The 18185-nt window shown below is 31.5% G+C and overlaps 1 protein-coding gene across 3 annotated transcripts in view; it reads right to left on the reverse strand.

Annotated features, from left to right (window-relative positions):
- Positions 1 to 18185, reverse strand: part of LOC118184248 (la-related protein 7-like) — a 132276-nt gene that overhangs the window by 74072 nt on the left and 40019 nt on the right. For 2 of the 3 annotated variants that reach the window (XM_085820328.1, XM_085820330.1), the window contains exons 5-6: positions 17983 to 18046; positions 3507 to 3595 (exon numbers count right to left, since the gene is read on the reverse strand). In XM_085820328.1, coding sequence (XP_085676454.1) covers positions 3507 to 3595; positions 17983 to 18046 — 153 coding nt within the window. The remainder of the gene's footprint in view (positions 1 to 3506; positions 3596 to 17982; positions 18047 to 18185) is intronic. The other variant, XM_085820329.1, reaches the window with a different exon arrangement.

The raw sequence follows: 18185 nt of genomic DNA on the forward strand, positions 1-18185 counted from the left end.
ATTACAAAATTGTGTCCATTACCAATTTGAGTTTTAATTCATGTATTATAAATTAAGTATTATATCATAATTTTAATATTGTATTGTGTTTTAAATTTACTGAATTTTAACCACTAAATGTTGAAATAGTATTTCAAGGTGGGCGGCATGTTCGCGCCTTATGTAAATTTTGATTTTGTTCCCTGCAAGAGGGCGCCTGCGAGCGCCGAACTACTTGTATATCTATTGTACGAACTTGTTCTTCACACAGTCTAATAAACGCAGTAACGAACGTTGGTGTCTACTTTCCATCCGCTAACAAATGTAATTCTATAAACATATTTAATGTTTTAAATCTGATATATTATGAATTAAATACATTTTTAATTAAAATAATTATATTAAAAGGTAAAAAAATTATAATTTTAAGATATGCATTTACTGCTTTTAAATAGTTTAGTTTGTTCATCAATAGCACAGATTAAATTAGAAAGAATAATATTTTAGATTTTTCTGAATGGCCACAGACTTGAATAAAACAGGAAACAAAGTAAAATTTTGTTTTGAGACTACTAGCCCTTTTGGGCTAAAAATCCATGATGGAACATTTTATACACAGTAAAAACATTTCTTTACAGTAACCCATTTTTTGAAATTTCTGAAGCTTTAGAATAAATCATAAGATGACTTTAGTTAATAAATCATAAGATAACCTTTATGCAAGCACATTATTAAACACTATTTTCAAAATCTACAGGAACTAAGAGCTAATCTAAGGTAACATTGATTTTTAACTAGTTCTGGTATAACTTATGTTCTTAAGCTATATAATGTAGAGCTGCTTTTTTTTCCTCTTAAAAAAAGCACATTACAGTGCCTTTTTTAAGAAGAAAAAAGAAAAATACTCATATGAGATAAATTATTTTTAAAAAAATGTTGAGCACTTCTAAATGCATTAATTAGTTCCTGATTATTAAAGTTTCATTATTTATAATACAAAAAAATAAAAGAATTGGCTTTATGGGATGATACCATAACGCTTTTTTCACTACATCCACCAAATTCACCAAAATCACATTTACCATTCTATTAATTTTTTTGGTCAGAGCAAAAGGAAGCGACAGATAAATAACAAATTTATTTATGATTCCAGGGTAGTTCACAGTAACATTCTTTACATTGTTTGGAAAGGAAAATTACTTTATACACAAAAAAGTACTTGCTATAAAATTGGCTTAGGAATTTGTCTGCTCTCTCCATTTGAGAGTTTTATAAAAATTATCACAATTTCATTATAGAAAATAAATTCAAATTTAAGAATGCACCATATAAATCACATTTACCAAATGCAAAAAGACAAAATAAAAAGAAATTTCATAAGAATAACAAACATATTTAACAGCATAAATGTCAAATGTTATTCAATAAGTAAACAGTAAACCTAATTACAAATAGTAAATTATACACAGTAACACAAAAAATTCATTAAAAGTTATAAAATATGTGTATAAAATATCTAAATGTTGAAATTCAGAGAATCTCAGCATTTTCCCTTCCTTCAGAATTTCCTTGAAACAACAGCAAAGTATGAGGACTCAGAATCATCAGGATTTTAGTGATTTAAAACATTTCTCGATTTTAGATAAGCAATTTAAAAACACAGTACAAAGTCTGAAATCCAGAAATGTGACGACTTTAGCGACTCTGGATTTTAGAACATCAATTTAAATCTAATAAGATGGCATGTTAGATGACACAGGCATCAAAATTTAGATCTGACAGAAAATTTAGAAATTAGAGTACTAAGCAGCAAAAATTATGGATGGCAAAAGTTTTAGACTTAAGCACTAGGCATAACAATCTAGGGACAGCAAAATTTTTAGAATTTACAAAGTACTGAGCAGCAGAATTTATTATTATTTTTTTTTTAAGCCTGCCTTGATTTTTAAAATGACAAGTTATAGCTGCGATTAAAGTGCACAAAATTCCAGTATCCATTGGCTGATTGATTGTTGTACAGTTTCAGGGAAAGAGTAATATGAACACATTATCATTTACTAAAACTGTAATTTTATAAAATTAATAATAATTGAAGGATCAAAAGAATTGGCTGTTTCAAATCATAAAATTAAGAAAAGCACAATTTGCTATGTAAACTGAACTTAAGTCCCTCAGAATATAATTTTTTTTCTTCTTCCCTCCTATGCCAATAAAAGAACCCCAGTATGAGAAAATATGCCACTCCACATAATATCATTTGTTGTTTAAATCAGACTATTCATTATTGCCAGGTCAGACAGAAAAATGCTAACCCACAGACAGCCACTTGAGAGCAGAAAGTGAGATTGTAGTCAATGTCAATAACTATATTGTCATTAACCATGGCATGATTCTATAGCCAGCAAATTTTTACGTACATTCAGTGAGAAGAAAAAGCGCTTTTATGACACACCTACTTTTTCTTGAGTATTATATTCTTCATTCCTAGAATTCACTAAAAAAAAAAAAAAAAAAAAAACTTTCTCCCATCTTTTTTTCCGGGGGGGGGGGGTTGTCGTTATGTCTGGATATTGAATGTTTGAATTTCGGACTTTGCACTGTAGTACTAGCTGCGGCTTAAAGGACTTGTTCATGATAACACTGTGTAATCTGCCAACAGATAACGTTGTGAAAAAAGCTGTCATTAGAAGGCACAAAACTGAGCGCCAGAGAGCAAACAAATGTGATGGTGATCTGTTATGATTCCCCCAGCACATCGCTAGATGTATAAATGTAATTAATTAAAGGTAGTAAAAATGAACTAAAGGTAGTAAAACAAGAGACATTTTTTATAAGGCATGATAAGAAGAACACATCACCATCTAACAATTGTTACTCATTGTTTTCAAGCATACTAGTGACCAAAAAATGGATGCAGGTCTAAATTGTAACTGTTCAGTTAGATTTATTGTCATCAATAGTATATAATGGCAATTATATATGCAGGATATATGTATATAATTAACTAAAAGTAGTAAAACATGAAACATTTTCAACAAACATGAAGTCATGCAAAGGAGAATACATCACATCTAACAACTGTTACTCACTGTTTTCAGGCATACTAGTGACCAGTGTAACTGATGCAGGTCCAAATTGTAATTGTTCAGGTACTTATAGTAATTGTGATTAATAGTAATTATGCAGTTTATATATATAGTAATTTTACTTATGTGATTTATTTATTATTTTACCACTGGCGGCACTTGCTTATAACAGCACTGGCCGCTCCTAAGGCCAGAAGTGGTGGCCATTTTGATTTATTTATTACTTAAACAGTGAAATTATTCTTTATAATTCCTATGTTGCTATGATAAATAAACACCTTCCTCTCTTTCTGCAATAACATTTATCAAAGTATTTGACAAGATGACACTATCAAATTTTAGAACAAAAATGAGCAATATTTTTAATTAAATACAGTTTATAAGAAAGGAATGCATAGAAAAGATTGTGCATCTTTAATATAAAACAAAAGTAAAACTTACCTTTTCAACAGAAGCATGACCTGTTTTGCCTTTCTTAGCTTTTCTATCTGCAGTGTCTTCAGCTTTCTTTCTTTTGCCTATATCAAGAACTGTTTCTCAATAATAGCAGAAAATTATGAGTTAATTTGCTTTCTAGCTATAATAATTTTTTCTGCAAAGCTAAAATTTAATACCAGTTTTCTAATAAATATGCAAAAGTGTTTACAAAATAATTAAGAACTATGATAACTATAGTAAAAGTCCAATACTCCAGCATTCCATGATTCTACACATCCAATAATATGTCATATGTATATCCTACACAAATGCTATGTGATGAGAAAATAAAATTTGCTGAGTAGATTACGCCAAAGATGAACTAAAGAAAGTTTTGCTGGTACAATAGTAATGAATACTGGCAAGGAAGTAGGTTTAACTAATATTACCTGGTACAAGGCTACCAAAACATCACACAGATTTATGACATTTGCAAAGCCTTATAACCAAAACTCCCAGTAGAAGTAAAGAATTTTCATATTATCCCTCAATCAGTTTGCCCATATGGTGAACATTCAAAATCTAAAATGTCATCATGCAACAGCAATAAAATAGATTCCAGAGTGTTAACTGATAAATAATAAATTATGTTTATTCTCCAATTCATCTTTCAATAAATTCCTAATCATTAAATAAACGTACTTTTACAGCTACTCTATGTAGGGGTCTATTTAAAGTTTAAATTTTAACAATGGGTTAAATTAAATTTTTTTGACATATTATCTTCATAAATTAGATAATCTAGCCTATTTAACCTCTTCGGGACAGCATGTTGCTGAACTAAAAATTCTCTGCAGATGGGTGTGTCATATATGCATCATTCCCAAACATCATTAGCAGCCGGATGATGCACTGGTGCATCGCTGCTTGCAATGATTGAACTTCCAGATGGGTCGGCATATATGCACTTTCAAATATATGCATTCTTTTAGAATTTATTTTAATCACTAGATGGTGCTCTGTGTCTACTACAGTTAGCTTATTTGAACATTGTTGACCTAGTAACCATCAAGTACTATCTCATTTTAGTGATTTGTTTAGATGTACAAGGGGATGATATAAACTTGACAAAACCCAGATGGTGCACAGTTGGCTTCAAGTGATATACACATTGAACAGTTTCCGATTTCCCCCAATGGGAAGATTGAAAGTGGAGCTGTGGTTTTTAGAAACTCGGGTTTGTATTCAGTTTTCCTCTTCTTTACATAGCAGATGCAAGTTTTTTGCACCGAGTAAGAGTCTTGCACTGGGTAAGTGAGTTAAATTTATAGTGCGATGAAAAAAAGAGACAGAAGTTTTTAACGTAAGAAAAGTATATTCAAATTGTAAAGCCCACGAGTGTCCACTGGAGCCCATGAGCTACTATTTTTACACCGAAAACTCCAGATTTAAGTCAGAACAGTGATTTTGATACCAAAATTTTCTCACAGACTGAATTGGAAGTTTGTTTTGCGTTCACCTAACAATGCAGCAAAACAGTAGTTACTCTATCATGCCAATTTCAGCTGGAATTGTATCCAGCTATAACTGGCATCTCAAATAACCCCAGTTAGGGAAGACACATATACAATACATCATAGGAGAAAATTAATTAGGAACTGCAGGTTAAGTGCGAGGAGATGACCCAGGCCAGTTAAAAGAGAAATTTCATTTAACTAAGTTGAAAAATAAGTATGTGGTTGTGTAGTTAAAAAAAGTAGTGCAAATGAGAGCCAATTAAGAGAAAGTGAGTAATTTCAGGATAGCAAATTCTGATTCGCGAGCATCAGTCAAGTGAGAGGTCACCCAACCAAGTGCTGACCCCAGAATGCTGTTTGAGTGTCGAATGAGAGTTATTAAAAAAATTTTTAATATTATGCCGGGTTTCTAAAATATAACACGTTGGTAAGGTCTTAAATTTTTGTCTATTTCAAGAAGTTCATACTTAAAATTGTCCGAGTAGTTAATGTCTTCATTGGATACTGCTTTATTGTAGAAGTTATTATTAAGTTTGCTTATGAAGGTGGACAGAATTTGAATTTTGAGATCCTTGTAAGTTGTTCATTATGAACGAACCAAGGATGTCCTGTGACTTTACACAGATTATTGTTCTGGAAAGCTTTGAATTAGTTCATGTCAGTGTTGGAGGCTGTGCTACAAGCAGGGGATGCATATGTGAGGATAGGTCTTAGAATGAACAAGTAAATACATTTTTTGCATGTTAAATCAAGTGGGGATGAGGTATTTATAAGTGAAATAAGTTTTCTGGAAACTCCAATGGCTTTTCCAAGAGCCATGGATATATGTTTATTCCACATGAGTGAGGCGTTAAAACGAACACCTAAATAAGTGGCCTGATTTACTTTAGGGATTATTTTCATTAACTAAGCTAATATCAATGTCAACATTTTTTCTTCTATGACGCCCTATGAGAAGAAGTTTCGATTTGGATGTGTTTATTGAAGTACTCAATTTCTGAGACCATTCCTGTTTTACGTGTGTTTATCATGAACTTGAAATCTTTTGTATTTATGGGAGTTACAGAAGTAAACTTGATTCAAAGTTAAATGAATGAAACTGAATTTTTTTCAATAATCTAATGAACCTAATGATTGAAGAAACTAATAATTTCAATGAAAAAAAGATGAGTGAAAAATCCATTCATCCAAAATCAACATATTACTGTAGATGTGCCTGAAATGAGGGGAGTTTTAGGAATAACTATTCTGCTGGGAATTAAAAATTTCAACCTGAAAATGTGTTTCATAACTAATGAAATAATAGCGACCAGATTATCACACATTTTCTCCTTTTTGAATAATTTATGCTATAATATTTAATCATATATTTTATTATTTTTACGTATGTTTAGATATAGATACAAGTAAGTTTTTTACACTATTTCATGAAGATGAGTCAAATATTTTATTTTACATTTAGATTTTAATTAATTTTCTTCAGAATCTCTTGATATTCTGCATTTATGATTATATTACTGTTAGATACCATTACAGAACAAATCAAAACTACTGATTAAAAAAGAAAAGAAATTTAATAAATTTTTTTTTAAGTTAGGCTTAGTGATGCAAAATACCCCATTTGGCGAGATGGTAATACTGCAACAACACACTATAACATAACAATGGTGACGCTTCCTTCTTATAAAAAGAAGGGAAAATGTTTAGGCAATGCTGCCCATTACCCTTCCTCCATTTGAACATTTAAAACAAAGATTTTAAATGGTTATTCCCGTGTAAGATAAATAGTAAATAAGTAGATAAGATCCCAAACTGCCACCAAAAATATAGTATTAGTAAAAGATCCCATCTCTAAATTTAGGAGGTCGGTTAAATCGTTAAAACATCCTAACTCGATGAAGAGCCGTTTGAATCCCTCCCAAACCACCAAACGCCATCTCTTGGCCAAACAAGGGAGCGATGGCGAGTCTGAAAAATAAATTAAATAAGGTGGAACAGAGGTATGTCCTTAAGCCTGGTGGCATACATAGATTTGATATCTGTATTTATATTCCAAAACACAGCTGTGAGAGGGAATTGCCTTCATAGTTTCTTTTTACCCCCCCCCCAAAAAAGGACTTGCACAGCATCTCATTGCTTGTTTCTTGTGGTTTCACTTTCACCTTACCTGTAGGTGTTTAGTATACATTAGGAACCCTATTATGCCAGACAGCCCTTTGTATAGAAGGGCCTGATTGAAGCTGATGTAGAAAAACCCAAGGGATTTGTTTCTAGGGGCAGAAAACACCAAACATCGTCCCAGGAAGTGAATAGGTTATTTCCTCTTCTTCTGCACCAGCTGGACAGAGAGGAGATTTGACAAGACCATATTTGTTGAGATGCTTGGCCAGATAAGCATGTTCGGTAACAATTTTAATTACCTGCCATAAGTTAGTTCTACTGAGGTATACGAGTTTACTTGATAAGTTGAGTGTACCGAGTACCAATTTAGAATGAGCACAGTCTGGTAATTTAGACTATATATCAACATGTTTGTTCTGTATCCAGTTTCTTTATTTCTTTTTTAACAGTTTGATATGAGACTGGGTAAAATGGTTCCGAGTCAGGTATGGGTAGTTGCAAAGCATCTTTGGCTACTTTATTGGCTAGTTCATTTTCACCAAAATCACAATGACCTGGGACACAAACTAAACTAATCGTGTTATGAGCCTGAGCCAGAGAATTGAACTCTTGAGTACAGTTCAAAACCCAGTTTTGTAACTTGAGATGGTTAGCCAGGGCAGGGATGGATGATTGGCTGTCAGAGAGAATATATATATTCTTGTGAACCGTATTTTTAGCTAAGAGCTCCCTGGCAACCATATTGATAACCAGATCCTCGGAAAACAGTTGTTAGTTTACCAAGGTATAGATGAAATCTAATGAAATCTTCTTCAGATCCTTTGGTTCTTATAATATCTCCAGTGAAGTTGGATTTTGATCCATCTGTGTAGCATTCAATTGATCCTGTTGGGATTAGGTCAATTAGAGATTCTATCTCATTCCTTTTTGGTATATAAGTTGAGTATAGTTTATCTAGAACTATTGTTTTAGTAATTGCATCCTTGGGCATATAGATTGTAGGGATCTCATTGCCCAAGTCCAGGCATATATCAATGTGGCTTTTATGACCAAAACCTGTCCTTTGGCACCATGTGCCATTTTTATTCAACCTATACATGGCTTTGATTGCTTTTCGCTCAAGAACAGTTTCAAGGGTGGAATTTGCAGTAAAAATTCTAATGCGGCAGTAGGGGTACTGTTTAAAGAGCCACTAATGCGTAGGCAAGCAAGTTCTTGCACCTTCTGTAAAATATTTACATATGTGCTTTTGTTAAAAGCATTATCTAGATGATGCATCTGTAAGAAAGCACTGACCAGACTATGGCAGTATAAATCCATAGAGTAGATTTTAGGTTAAGGTCCTGTTGTTTTCCAACGATTTGCCTACAAGTTACAGTCAAAAATCTTTAATCCGGACCTCAAAGCTACAAACTTTCTGCGCATGCGCATAACACCTTTACGCATGCGCATAATACGTTTACGCATGCACGTTTAAAGTATAGCGGACAGTATAAGCTAAGCTAAAATTATCTAATTATCTATTTCAGTTAATGTTGCAGATTGCGTTGTTCCTTAATCTTCTAATTGGACCCGGCTTACTGTTTTTTGCAGACTGTTAGAGCAATTTTATAAAAGTAAGCATGAACTTTCGATTATGTCAAAAAGAATTTCCAATTCTGGAGCTGCCAAAGGATCTACAAAGTGAAAGCATGTTTTGATGTCCATCAAACAGAAAGTGGAATTGCTGCAAAAAATGGATAAAGGCATATTCTTTGTTTCTCTAACCATTCTGAAATCTGTTTATCAATTTCACGCTGCTGTGTCGCAGTGCGCAATGAACTGGAAGTTGATCTGTCAGCACTATCCTTATCTTCAGGGCAGATGTTTTTATTTTATTTGGCTTATAATTTCTTACTAAATGTAGTATTTCATTTTGATGTATTCCGTCTTTGATATGATTTAAATCAAATTCTTCGTCATTATAAATATCATGAATGCACATCAAATAGTTTTCTAGTTGCAATTTTCTAATTTCGACTATGCATAATGTATGCTTTACGCATGCGCACGTTGAAAAAAATGTTTAATAAAGTAAACAAATAAATATTAAGCTTTTTTTTTTTTTTTTTTTTGTAAATTTGGATATCCTTTAGATCATAATTGCTCTTTATTTCATAAATTATGGTTTCATATTTTTAATTTTATAATTTCTGTATGCCATCTTAACAGATTTAAACTGATGATCTATAATCCGGAAAAACCGATAATCCGGAATCGCCGAAGTTCCGACGAGTCTGGATTAAAGACTTTTGACTGTATTAGTACATTTGTGGCTAGTTGTGCCTTTTCCTTTATATGGGTGATCCATGCAACAACACACCATCTCCAACATGTATTGCGCTAAGCGGCATGACATCACGTAAGAGGATTAAGTGATGATGCATATATAAAACATCCATCGTGAAGGGGGTTAATCATTCAATACTGAAGTCACAAACTAGCTGGATCATCAAACTTTTATTCTACATCACATAACTTTTAATTTGATAACAAACTAGATATAAAAGATTAAATTATATGCAGACATGAACAAATATTTAAACATGCTATGAACTTCGTTTGGCATTTATCTAATTTAATCATAAGCCTTAGTTTTTAAGCAGACTTGTACAAGGCTCCCCCCCCCAAAAAAAATGATTCAAAAGCTTTTTTTTTTTTTTTTTTTTTTTTTTTTTTCCTCTATATTTAGTTTATTCAAAAGGTTTAAGGAACACAACAAAATACGGAAAGCTGTCTGAAAAAAGTACATTTAATTTTTCTCAAAAATTTGCAGACTTATATCACATTTCACAAATGAAGAAAGGATATCCCTTTGTATTTTAATTGCGAATGTTAAAATCAAAATACAAAACTTTTACAGAAAGAACTTAGACATAGATTATAACATTTATCTTCTACAACTCTGTTGTATTGCAGTTGCCTGTACTTAGCAATAACTAGATAATAGAAGTCTTACCCATTATTATTTATCCAATAAATAGAAAGAGACTAATTCTGAGAGTATCATGAACATTAATGTAACAAGCTGAATTTATGCTTATCGGTTGAATTAGAGAACAAACAATTTCAAATCACAATCTCGTCACAAAGAGTACTTATTATATTACCTTAAAATTAATATAAAAAATATGTATTAAATTGCAAAATTTATTGTTGCATGCATATAGGGTTGTAATAGATTGAATGCAAACAGAGCTGATAATAGCTTGATAAAATTTATTGGAACTCTTCTGTTATCGGGACCAGATTCAGAAATGTATATGTCATATGTATACATACACACGTACTTACATATATGCATGCATACATGAACACATACAAACACTTCTCAATTCAATGCTGATAACAAAAGAGTACCAATTTATTTTATCAAAAGCAACATTTTAAAGTATGATTACTTTTACATCAACTTTCCACCAAAGTAGCTGTACAACTCTTCACAGTATCATGGAGCACAATCAGTACTTACACTTCAAACTACTAAAGGGGCTATCATATCTAGGGACCCACGTAGCTAGGCAGGACATTTCCGAGAAATGAGATTCTAGTAGCACTGATTTAAACGGAAGGCTTCCGAGAAAGGTTCCATTTAGCTGAGAAAGGGATGTCCCAGCTATGAAGAACATTCTAAAACTTTTCCGAAAATGTTTAGTCTGCAACTGTGTTCCACGTAGAGATCAACCAATCAGACGAAAGTTCCGCTTCAGAAGGGTCACAGTAATTTTCAATAGGGTGATGGCTGAAACTGCGAGATCCTGAATGGTGGAAATAGAAGCCGATTTAAATACGGAAAAAGCTGTATATATATTGCTGTTTTGTTGTAGTATAACTGTCTAAGTCATTTTAAAATGTTTATATATTCATTAAATTTATAATCGTGGAAATTTTAGAGTAGACAATATTTTATGACATGCTTGGTGATGACGTACTATTTCTGATGACTTTTTTATAAATTATTTTGTCACCAAAAGTTCACAAAATTTGTCATATTTCATACTGATTGCGTAAAAAGAAATGTTATTGTTATATAATAGAATTTTTTTTATTAAATTCAAGGTGAATAGTTTTTTAAATCTGTTCGTATATGCGAGACTTCAAAAATATATCTTTTGATATCATCATATCACATTCTTCTTTTAAATTGAAATGCATAACCAGCAACATATTGTAAACAACATAAAAGGTGCATAAAAAAGAAAAACATACCTGATGTAATAAGAAAATACACATCAAATTTCTATGCTACAGTCAAAAGTCGTTAATTCGGACACCCATAATCCGGAATGATCTATAATCCGGACCTCAAAGCTAAAAACTTTCTGCGCATGCGCTGCGTTGGCACATGCGTACAGGCGTTTTACGCGTGCGCGTAAGACCTTGACTACTGCGCATATGCGTGTGCGCAAGTGCAGAATACGTTTTCGCCTGCGCGTTTAATGTATAACAGACGGTGTAAGCTAAAATTATCTAATTATCTATTTCAGTTAATGTTAATGATTGCGTTGTTCCTTAATCTTCGAATTGGATCCCGCTTATTTTTTGCAGACTGTAAGAGCAATTTTATAAAAGTAAACTTGAACTTTCGATTATGTCAAATAGAATTTCCGATGCTGGAACTTCCAAAGGATCTACAAAACGAAAGTATGTTTCGATATCCAACAAACAAAAAGTGGAATTGCTGCAAAAAATGGATAAAGACATGAAGAATGTGACAGAGAGGTTAGTGAAAACGAAAAAATTTTGATTGACAAGTTAGTCGGTATTCTCGGCACAGCAATTAACGGGACTTGAACAGCGGAACTTTGTAACTGAACAAGAAATTATGTCTTTTTATAGAATTAAAGAGAAAGTATTATCACATAAAATGAAGCAACTTAACAACTTACATTGAGAGAAATGTTTAATAAAGTAAACAAATAAATATTAAGCTTTTTTTTTTTTTTTTTTTTTTTTTGTAAATTTTGATACCCTTTAGATCATAATTGTTCTTTATTTCATAAATTACGGTTCCATATTTTTAATTTTAGAATTTCTGCATGCCATAAAATCATAATCCGGAATTGCCGAAGTCCCGACGAGTCCGGATTAACGACTTTTGACTGTATTAGTTTCATGTTATTAATGAAATGCCTTTTAGATTATAAATACATATTATATACAAGAACTATATTTTTATTATAAATGCTACATAATGAAACATTGGAAATTTATGGATTTATTATTATGAATGATGAAAAACATTTGTATATACATTCATTAATATAAATCTTATTTGTTACTTTAATACTAATAAATACACATCAATAACTTCTAAACCATTGCATCTCTCTCTATGTGCATGTAAATATATGACTTATTAGATATGTGTATACATATATATGTATGAATACAAAAATGAACATTGCCAAAAAGTTTATTTGAGGTTACTTCTAATTCATATCATGTTCATGTAATTGGCAGCAACTGTAGTCATCAGTTCTTTGCACGTTATCATGGCTATACACAGTTGGAACATAATTGAAGTGCAGTGCATTAGGCTAGTCATTAAAATTCACCCAAACACAACCTTTGCATTTGTAATTTATTTGGAAATTTAAACAAAAACCTCAGCAAGTAGCCTTTATGAAATATTTATAATTTTGGAAATATTTTTCACTCAATTACAAAACATATTGGTAAATGACATATTGTGTATATAAAAGTTATTAAATAAATATATGGATATAAAAATATTATTTACAATAATGATATCAGAAATAATGACAAATTGCTGAACGTATGATATAAAAGTAACAAAATATATACAACAGATCATTACAAGAATCAGATTAAAAAATATACAATATAAAAGTAAAATTAATGTAATAAGCTCATGTCATTTTGCCAAGATATTGAACCAACAGTATCACAATAGTTACAAAATATATTTTGTATATACACAAAATTTGAAAGCAAACGCCTCTTTCGCCAATCTGAGCAATAACTGATTCCTGTTTGGCTTTCAAGTCTGTTTACCAAGTGAAGATGGCAACCTGGTTTCGTGGAATGGCATTCTGAGAAATGTTTCTTTTTGCGTCATGTTCCGCCTACATATGCGTACGTGATAGGCGTTTAAGAACACAATACGATGCAAAGTGCATCTAAAGAGCAAAACTAACCTGGAGGTATCTCAATACTCCAAATGCATTCTAAACTAACAACTAAGAGCAGATGCTATCTCTGGTCTTATACAATTCTCACCCAACCGTCGAGATATTTATAGTAGTTTCCGCTTCATGAAATTACTGGAGGGCATATGAATACGATTAGTTAAATGGAACATCAATTACAGTTATTCAATTACAATATCTATTACAGATACAGGGACTGCAGCAAAATGTCTCCATGTTTGGTGGCTTTTGCCGATTTTTCTAGAAAACTGGCAACAAAGATTAGTCGCCAAACCGGTTACCAGTTTGGCAATTTCTCGCCAAATTAGCAAGATAGCCATTCCTCAAAGTTAAATAGACTTGCCCCTGTATTCTTACTTTCCTGGCCCAGCATCATCTCTCTAAGATTTTCACGTTACATTTATTATACAGAAAAATACAACAATTCCACATATAACTGCACATAAATGAATCTGTCTACAGTGTCTCACAAAACTGATTGGCCACTACATTTTTTTTTTTTATTTTATTTTTTTAAGTAACAGGAGAAAAGCTTTGAAATAAAATAAAAGCATATTTTCCCTTTTGTATTTATTTAAATTTGAAATTTATTTAAATTTGAAAAAATTAAATGCTGAATTTAAAAAATAACATTTCAGGCTGAAATGGAATAAAAAAATACCACAAAATTAATCGGACGTTTTCACAATTTCTGATTGAAACCATCTACAATAAATAAAAATGAAATTTTATGGTATTAGTTTGGATAAAGAAGCAAGGCCCAAATTTTAAAATTGTTTGTTATTTTAATTTTCTTTTTAGAAAATATTCATTATTTTAATGTTTTCTTGCAATGGCTCAGTCACAAAAGTAAACATCATTAGAAACCCACAGATTAATTACTGATTTGCCTCAAAAGAAAGAGAAACCTATTAGTAAAATTGCCTATTAATAATTACTATATTTAAGTAATTATACAGTTTTTGATATTATTAAGCATTATAAGAAAAAGAATCATATTCAAAACAAAAGAAGACCTGGATGACCATCTAAGTTATCTGATGGAATGAAAACCTTCATTTGTTGTGGAACTTTACGAACTATAAGGAATATGTGTAAATCCAGAAACTGTTTGAAGAGTAATGCGATCTGCAGGATATCGTAGGCAAGTCGCAAGAAGAAAATTTCGTCAGTAAACTGAAAATTCGCTTTCGTAAAATTGATGAAAGAAAAGACATCCAACTCCTGGAAAAACGTATTGTTTGATGGTGAAAGCAAATTTAACATCTTTGGCTCAGATGGACCAGTACTGGTGTGAAGGAAACCCAAAGAATTTCGGAAGCAAAACTTAGTACCAAGTATTAAACATGGCAGAGGAAGAATTATAGTATGGGAATCTATGGAACATTAAGGTTTTGGTAATACAGAGTTTATAGATAATATTATGGATCAGTATAAATACCTTTACATCTTCAATATAAATATGGCATCATCAGCACAAAACTTAATATACAAAATAGTTTTAAATTCTACCAGGACAATGATACAAAGCATATTGTGCCCAATGTTAGATTATAGCTGCTGTAGACTCCAGAAGTAATTAAGGCACTACGCCCAATCGCCACATCTTAATCCTATTGAGCATATTTGGTAAGAACTGTAATCGAAAATTTGAAAACAGAGCACATCTTTGCTGCAGCAACTAAAAGCAATGATTCAAGAAAGGTGGCATAAAATAAATAAAAAATCCTCCCCCCTAAAAAAAAAACTTGTCAATGTCCAAAAGATTAAATGAAGTGATCAGGTGTAAAGGTAATCCCATAAGATATTAAATATCAAAAACATAAGTTTTTGTCCTTTCGCCTTTTTGACTGTTACTAAAAGTGTCCAATTATTTTTGTGAGAATATTTTTCCTCATTAAAAAACAATACTGACTTTTTTAATTGAATTTGGTTTTACAACAATCATCAGTTTCATAACTTCAAAGTTTCCTTTTTGTTTAAGTATCCAGCACCAGAAAGTTCAGCTTAACACAAGTTTAAATTTAATCCCCCCCCACACATAACAGTAAAAGTATTTGAAGAATGATACATCTTTCTGGAATTTGCTATGAAAATTATTAGATGCGTAAAAAATGCTTTGTTGTGCTTTTAATGTTCCGTGCAAGAATTTATTTTTACAAAGCTTATGCACAAATCTGAATACAGATATTCATTTTTTTTTTCCACTCTATAAGAAATGGCTTTGGCTTACTTAAGACCACTCACCTATAAAAATGAAGAAAATCGGCTAAACAGCTAGCACCAGCAAAAAAAGTATTTTTACAGTTCAGGAAAATATCTGATTATAAATTCCCCCGAGTAATGAGTAATTGTTTTCATTAAAAATATTTGGGTTTTTCAAAATTCCGTTCACAAACACTTGAATTCACATGACTGAAACCTGAGTTTCCTCCATATCATTTTTTACAATGAATATTAAAGCATAGTAAAATTCAGCTTATTAATAAAAGCTGTCAACTAATTAATATTATAAATAAGCTAAAAATATCAAAAATAATCATGTTACTCAAAATAAAACCATAGATAATGGATAATTTTTGTACTATTTATATCAGCACAAAAGTCACAGCAAGGCAAACACATCAATTTTAGCAGCAGAAAATCAAATTTTTAATATATATTTTTATATGCAAATAACCTCAAGCATTTAAGTCTGGGGAATGTTTTAAAATCAAAGTAGTCTCATACATAGAAATGGTTGATTGCATAACACCATAAACTGGGTCATATAGGATAATGATAGAACGTTTCCCTATTTTGGTCACTAGTTTAACATTACTAGAAGTTGTGCAACCTTGTAACAGCATTAATTTTTATGATACTAGAGAAGATTTTAGTACTTGTATGGAAATTCACCATTTTAGTAAAATGGGTTTTCTGAATTATTTGAATAAATATTTTTATTTTCTTCCATTGTCATAAACTGAAACTATGTTTGAAGCTTTATGAAAGCATCTAGGTAAAATTTGGGATCTTTTTACTCTAGTACTGACTCCACTTGTGGAAGAAGTGTTTATGCAGTTTCATAATTATGACTATTACAGATATATAGCAATATTGCAAGAGATTTAAATAATGTTTATGAAGGCTCCCTCTTTAAATTCAACTGCTCCAATTAAAAAAAGAAAATGTGGGCAAATTTCGAAAATTTTTTCTATACTTTTTAAAGTCGTTTCCTTTTACATTTCTATACAGTCCTACCAAAGGCACATGGGAACAGCCTATATAAATCATAGCAGTCAATATGCAAAAACTTGTCATCCATTTTTTTTTTTTTTTTTTTTTTTTTTTTTTGTGTGTGTGTGTGTGTGTGTGTGTGTAGTGTGTAGCCAAAGTACCCATTATTCATTACGATACAAGGATACCTCAACATAAAGACTAAAGATGCATGGCGCTCACTTGTATCATGAAGAATGCAACCTTCATCAAGATGCCAGGATAATCATGGGGAGGTTCTTTATCTTAAGGAAAACAGTTACCAAGTTCATCTTTATACAACTTGGTGACTTGTATAAAGGACATCATTACCAAACCATTGGGCTGTTAAAAACATAAAAAAAATCCCTGCTTTTACATTACAGAGGGGGGGGGGGGAATTGATCCAACAGCTTTTAATTTTAATTTTCAATGAGCTAATAACAATGGGTTTAGTATGTTTATCATTAAGTTATGTACTTCCCCCCCCCCCAGTTGCAGTGGTATGGCCACTGGTGGCTCAGGAAATTTCCGAAATCCTTGACGGCTCCATTAAACCTTGAATCTTTTTACTTCATAATTAAATTCTCTTTTAATTAAAATTTGTATATTAAAATGTATTTGTTATTCAGCCTGAATATTTCTCACAAGATTAGAATGTTATACAATTAGTTCAAATTTTAGCCTCGCAAATTTAAAGTTTGAGGTGCAAAATTTAGGAAATAAGAGAGAATACCACAAATTTATTTTTGCCCAAAATTACTGTCTGTTAACAAATTGAGCATGGTTCAATACTGTGATGGTGAAATTAGTTTCTATTTTTTCACATGCAAGATTTTTTACCATTTACACCTTCTCTCATCTGCCTCAAAACATCAAGATAAATGCCTCATAGACTTCTCTATCTGACCTGAAGAGATGACTTCTTTGAGTACAATATCATGTCTTCCTTTCCCAAGAAAATATCAACATTGAATTTTACTCCTAGGGTGGTTCCCTTCAACATCACCCTGATCTTCGAAAATCTGCGAGACAAATTATGATATATCTCACTTTGGCTAAATCTTGCTGTATACTACATGCATTTCTCTAATTCAGGATGTTAATACTATATTGAAAACTCTACAGGATGTTATTTGGAGCATAAATATAGAATACTGTAATTTGGAGCATAAAGGGTCTACTTCGAAGGAAACACAGACCTGACTGAATTCAGGTAAGTTTTCATTTGGGTAATTTTGTCCAATATCTCTCTGAGCAATATAACATTTGGTCACATTAGTAATACTTTTTTTTTTTTTAAATAAATTACACAAAATGAGGAAATAACATAAAAAAATAGTATAAAAATTAAGCATTGAAAACTTGTAACCATATATTTTATTCCATAACTAATAAATTTTTAAATACTACCTGAAGGAATTTTATGCTCTTCATCGCTTGTGCAACTTTCTTTACCATTGAAACGTTTGTAAAACTGAAATGTATTAAACATAGATTTCACATTAAGTTAAAAAAATATTTAAAGCAGTTTATGAAATAATTATCACTTGTATGTATAGGGCTGCCGCCAGAGCAGTGCAACTGGTGCATCTGCACCAAGTGGCAAAATTTAG

The sequence above is a fragment of the Stegodyphus dumicola genome, chromosome 7, assembly GCF_044657685.1.
Source record: "Stegodyphus dumicola isolate Sdum_Otavi_A_Nest chromosome 7, ASM4465768v1".
NCBI lineage: Eukaryota > Metazoa > Arthropoda > Arachnida > Araneae > Eresidae > Stegodyphus > Stegodyphus dumicola.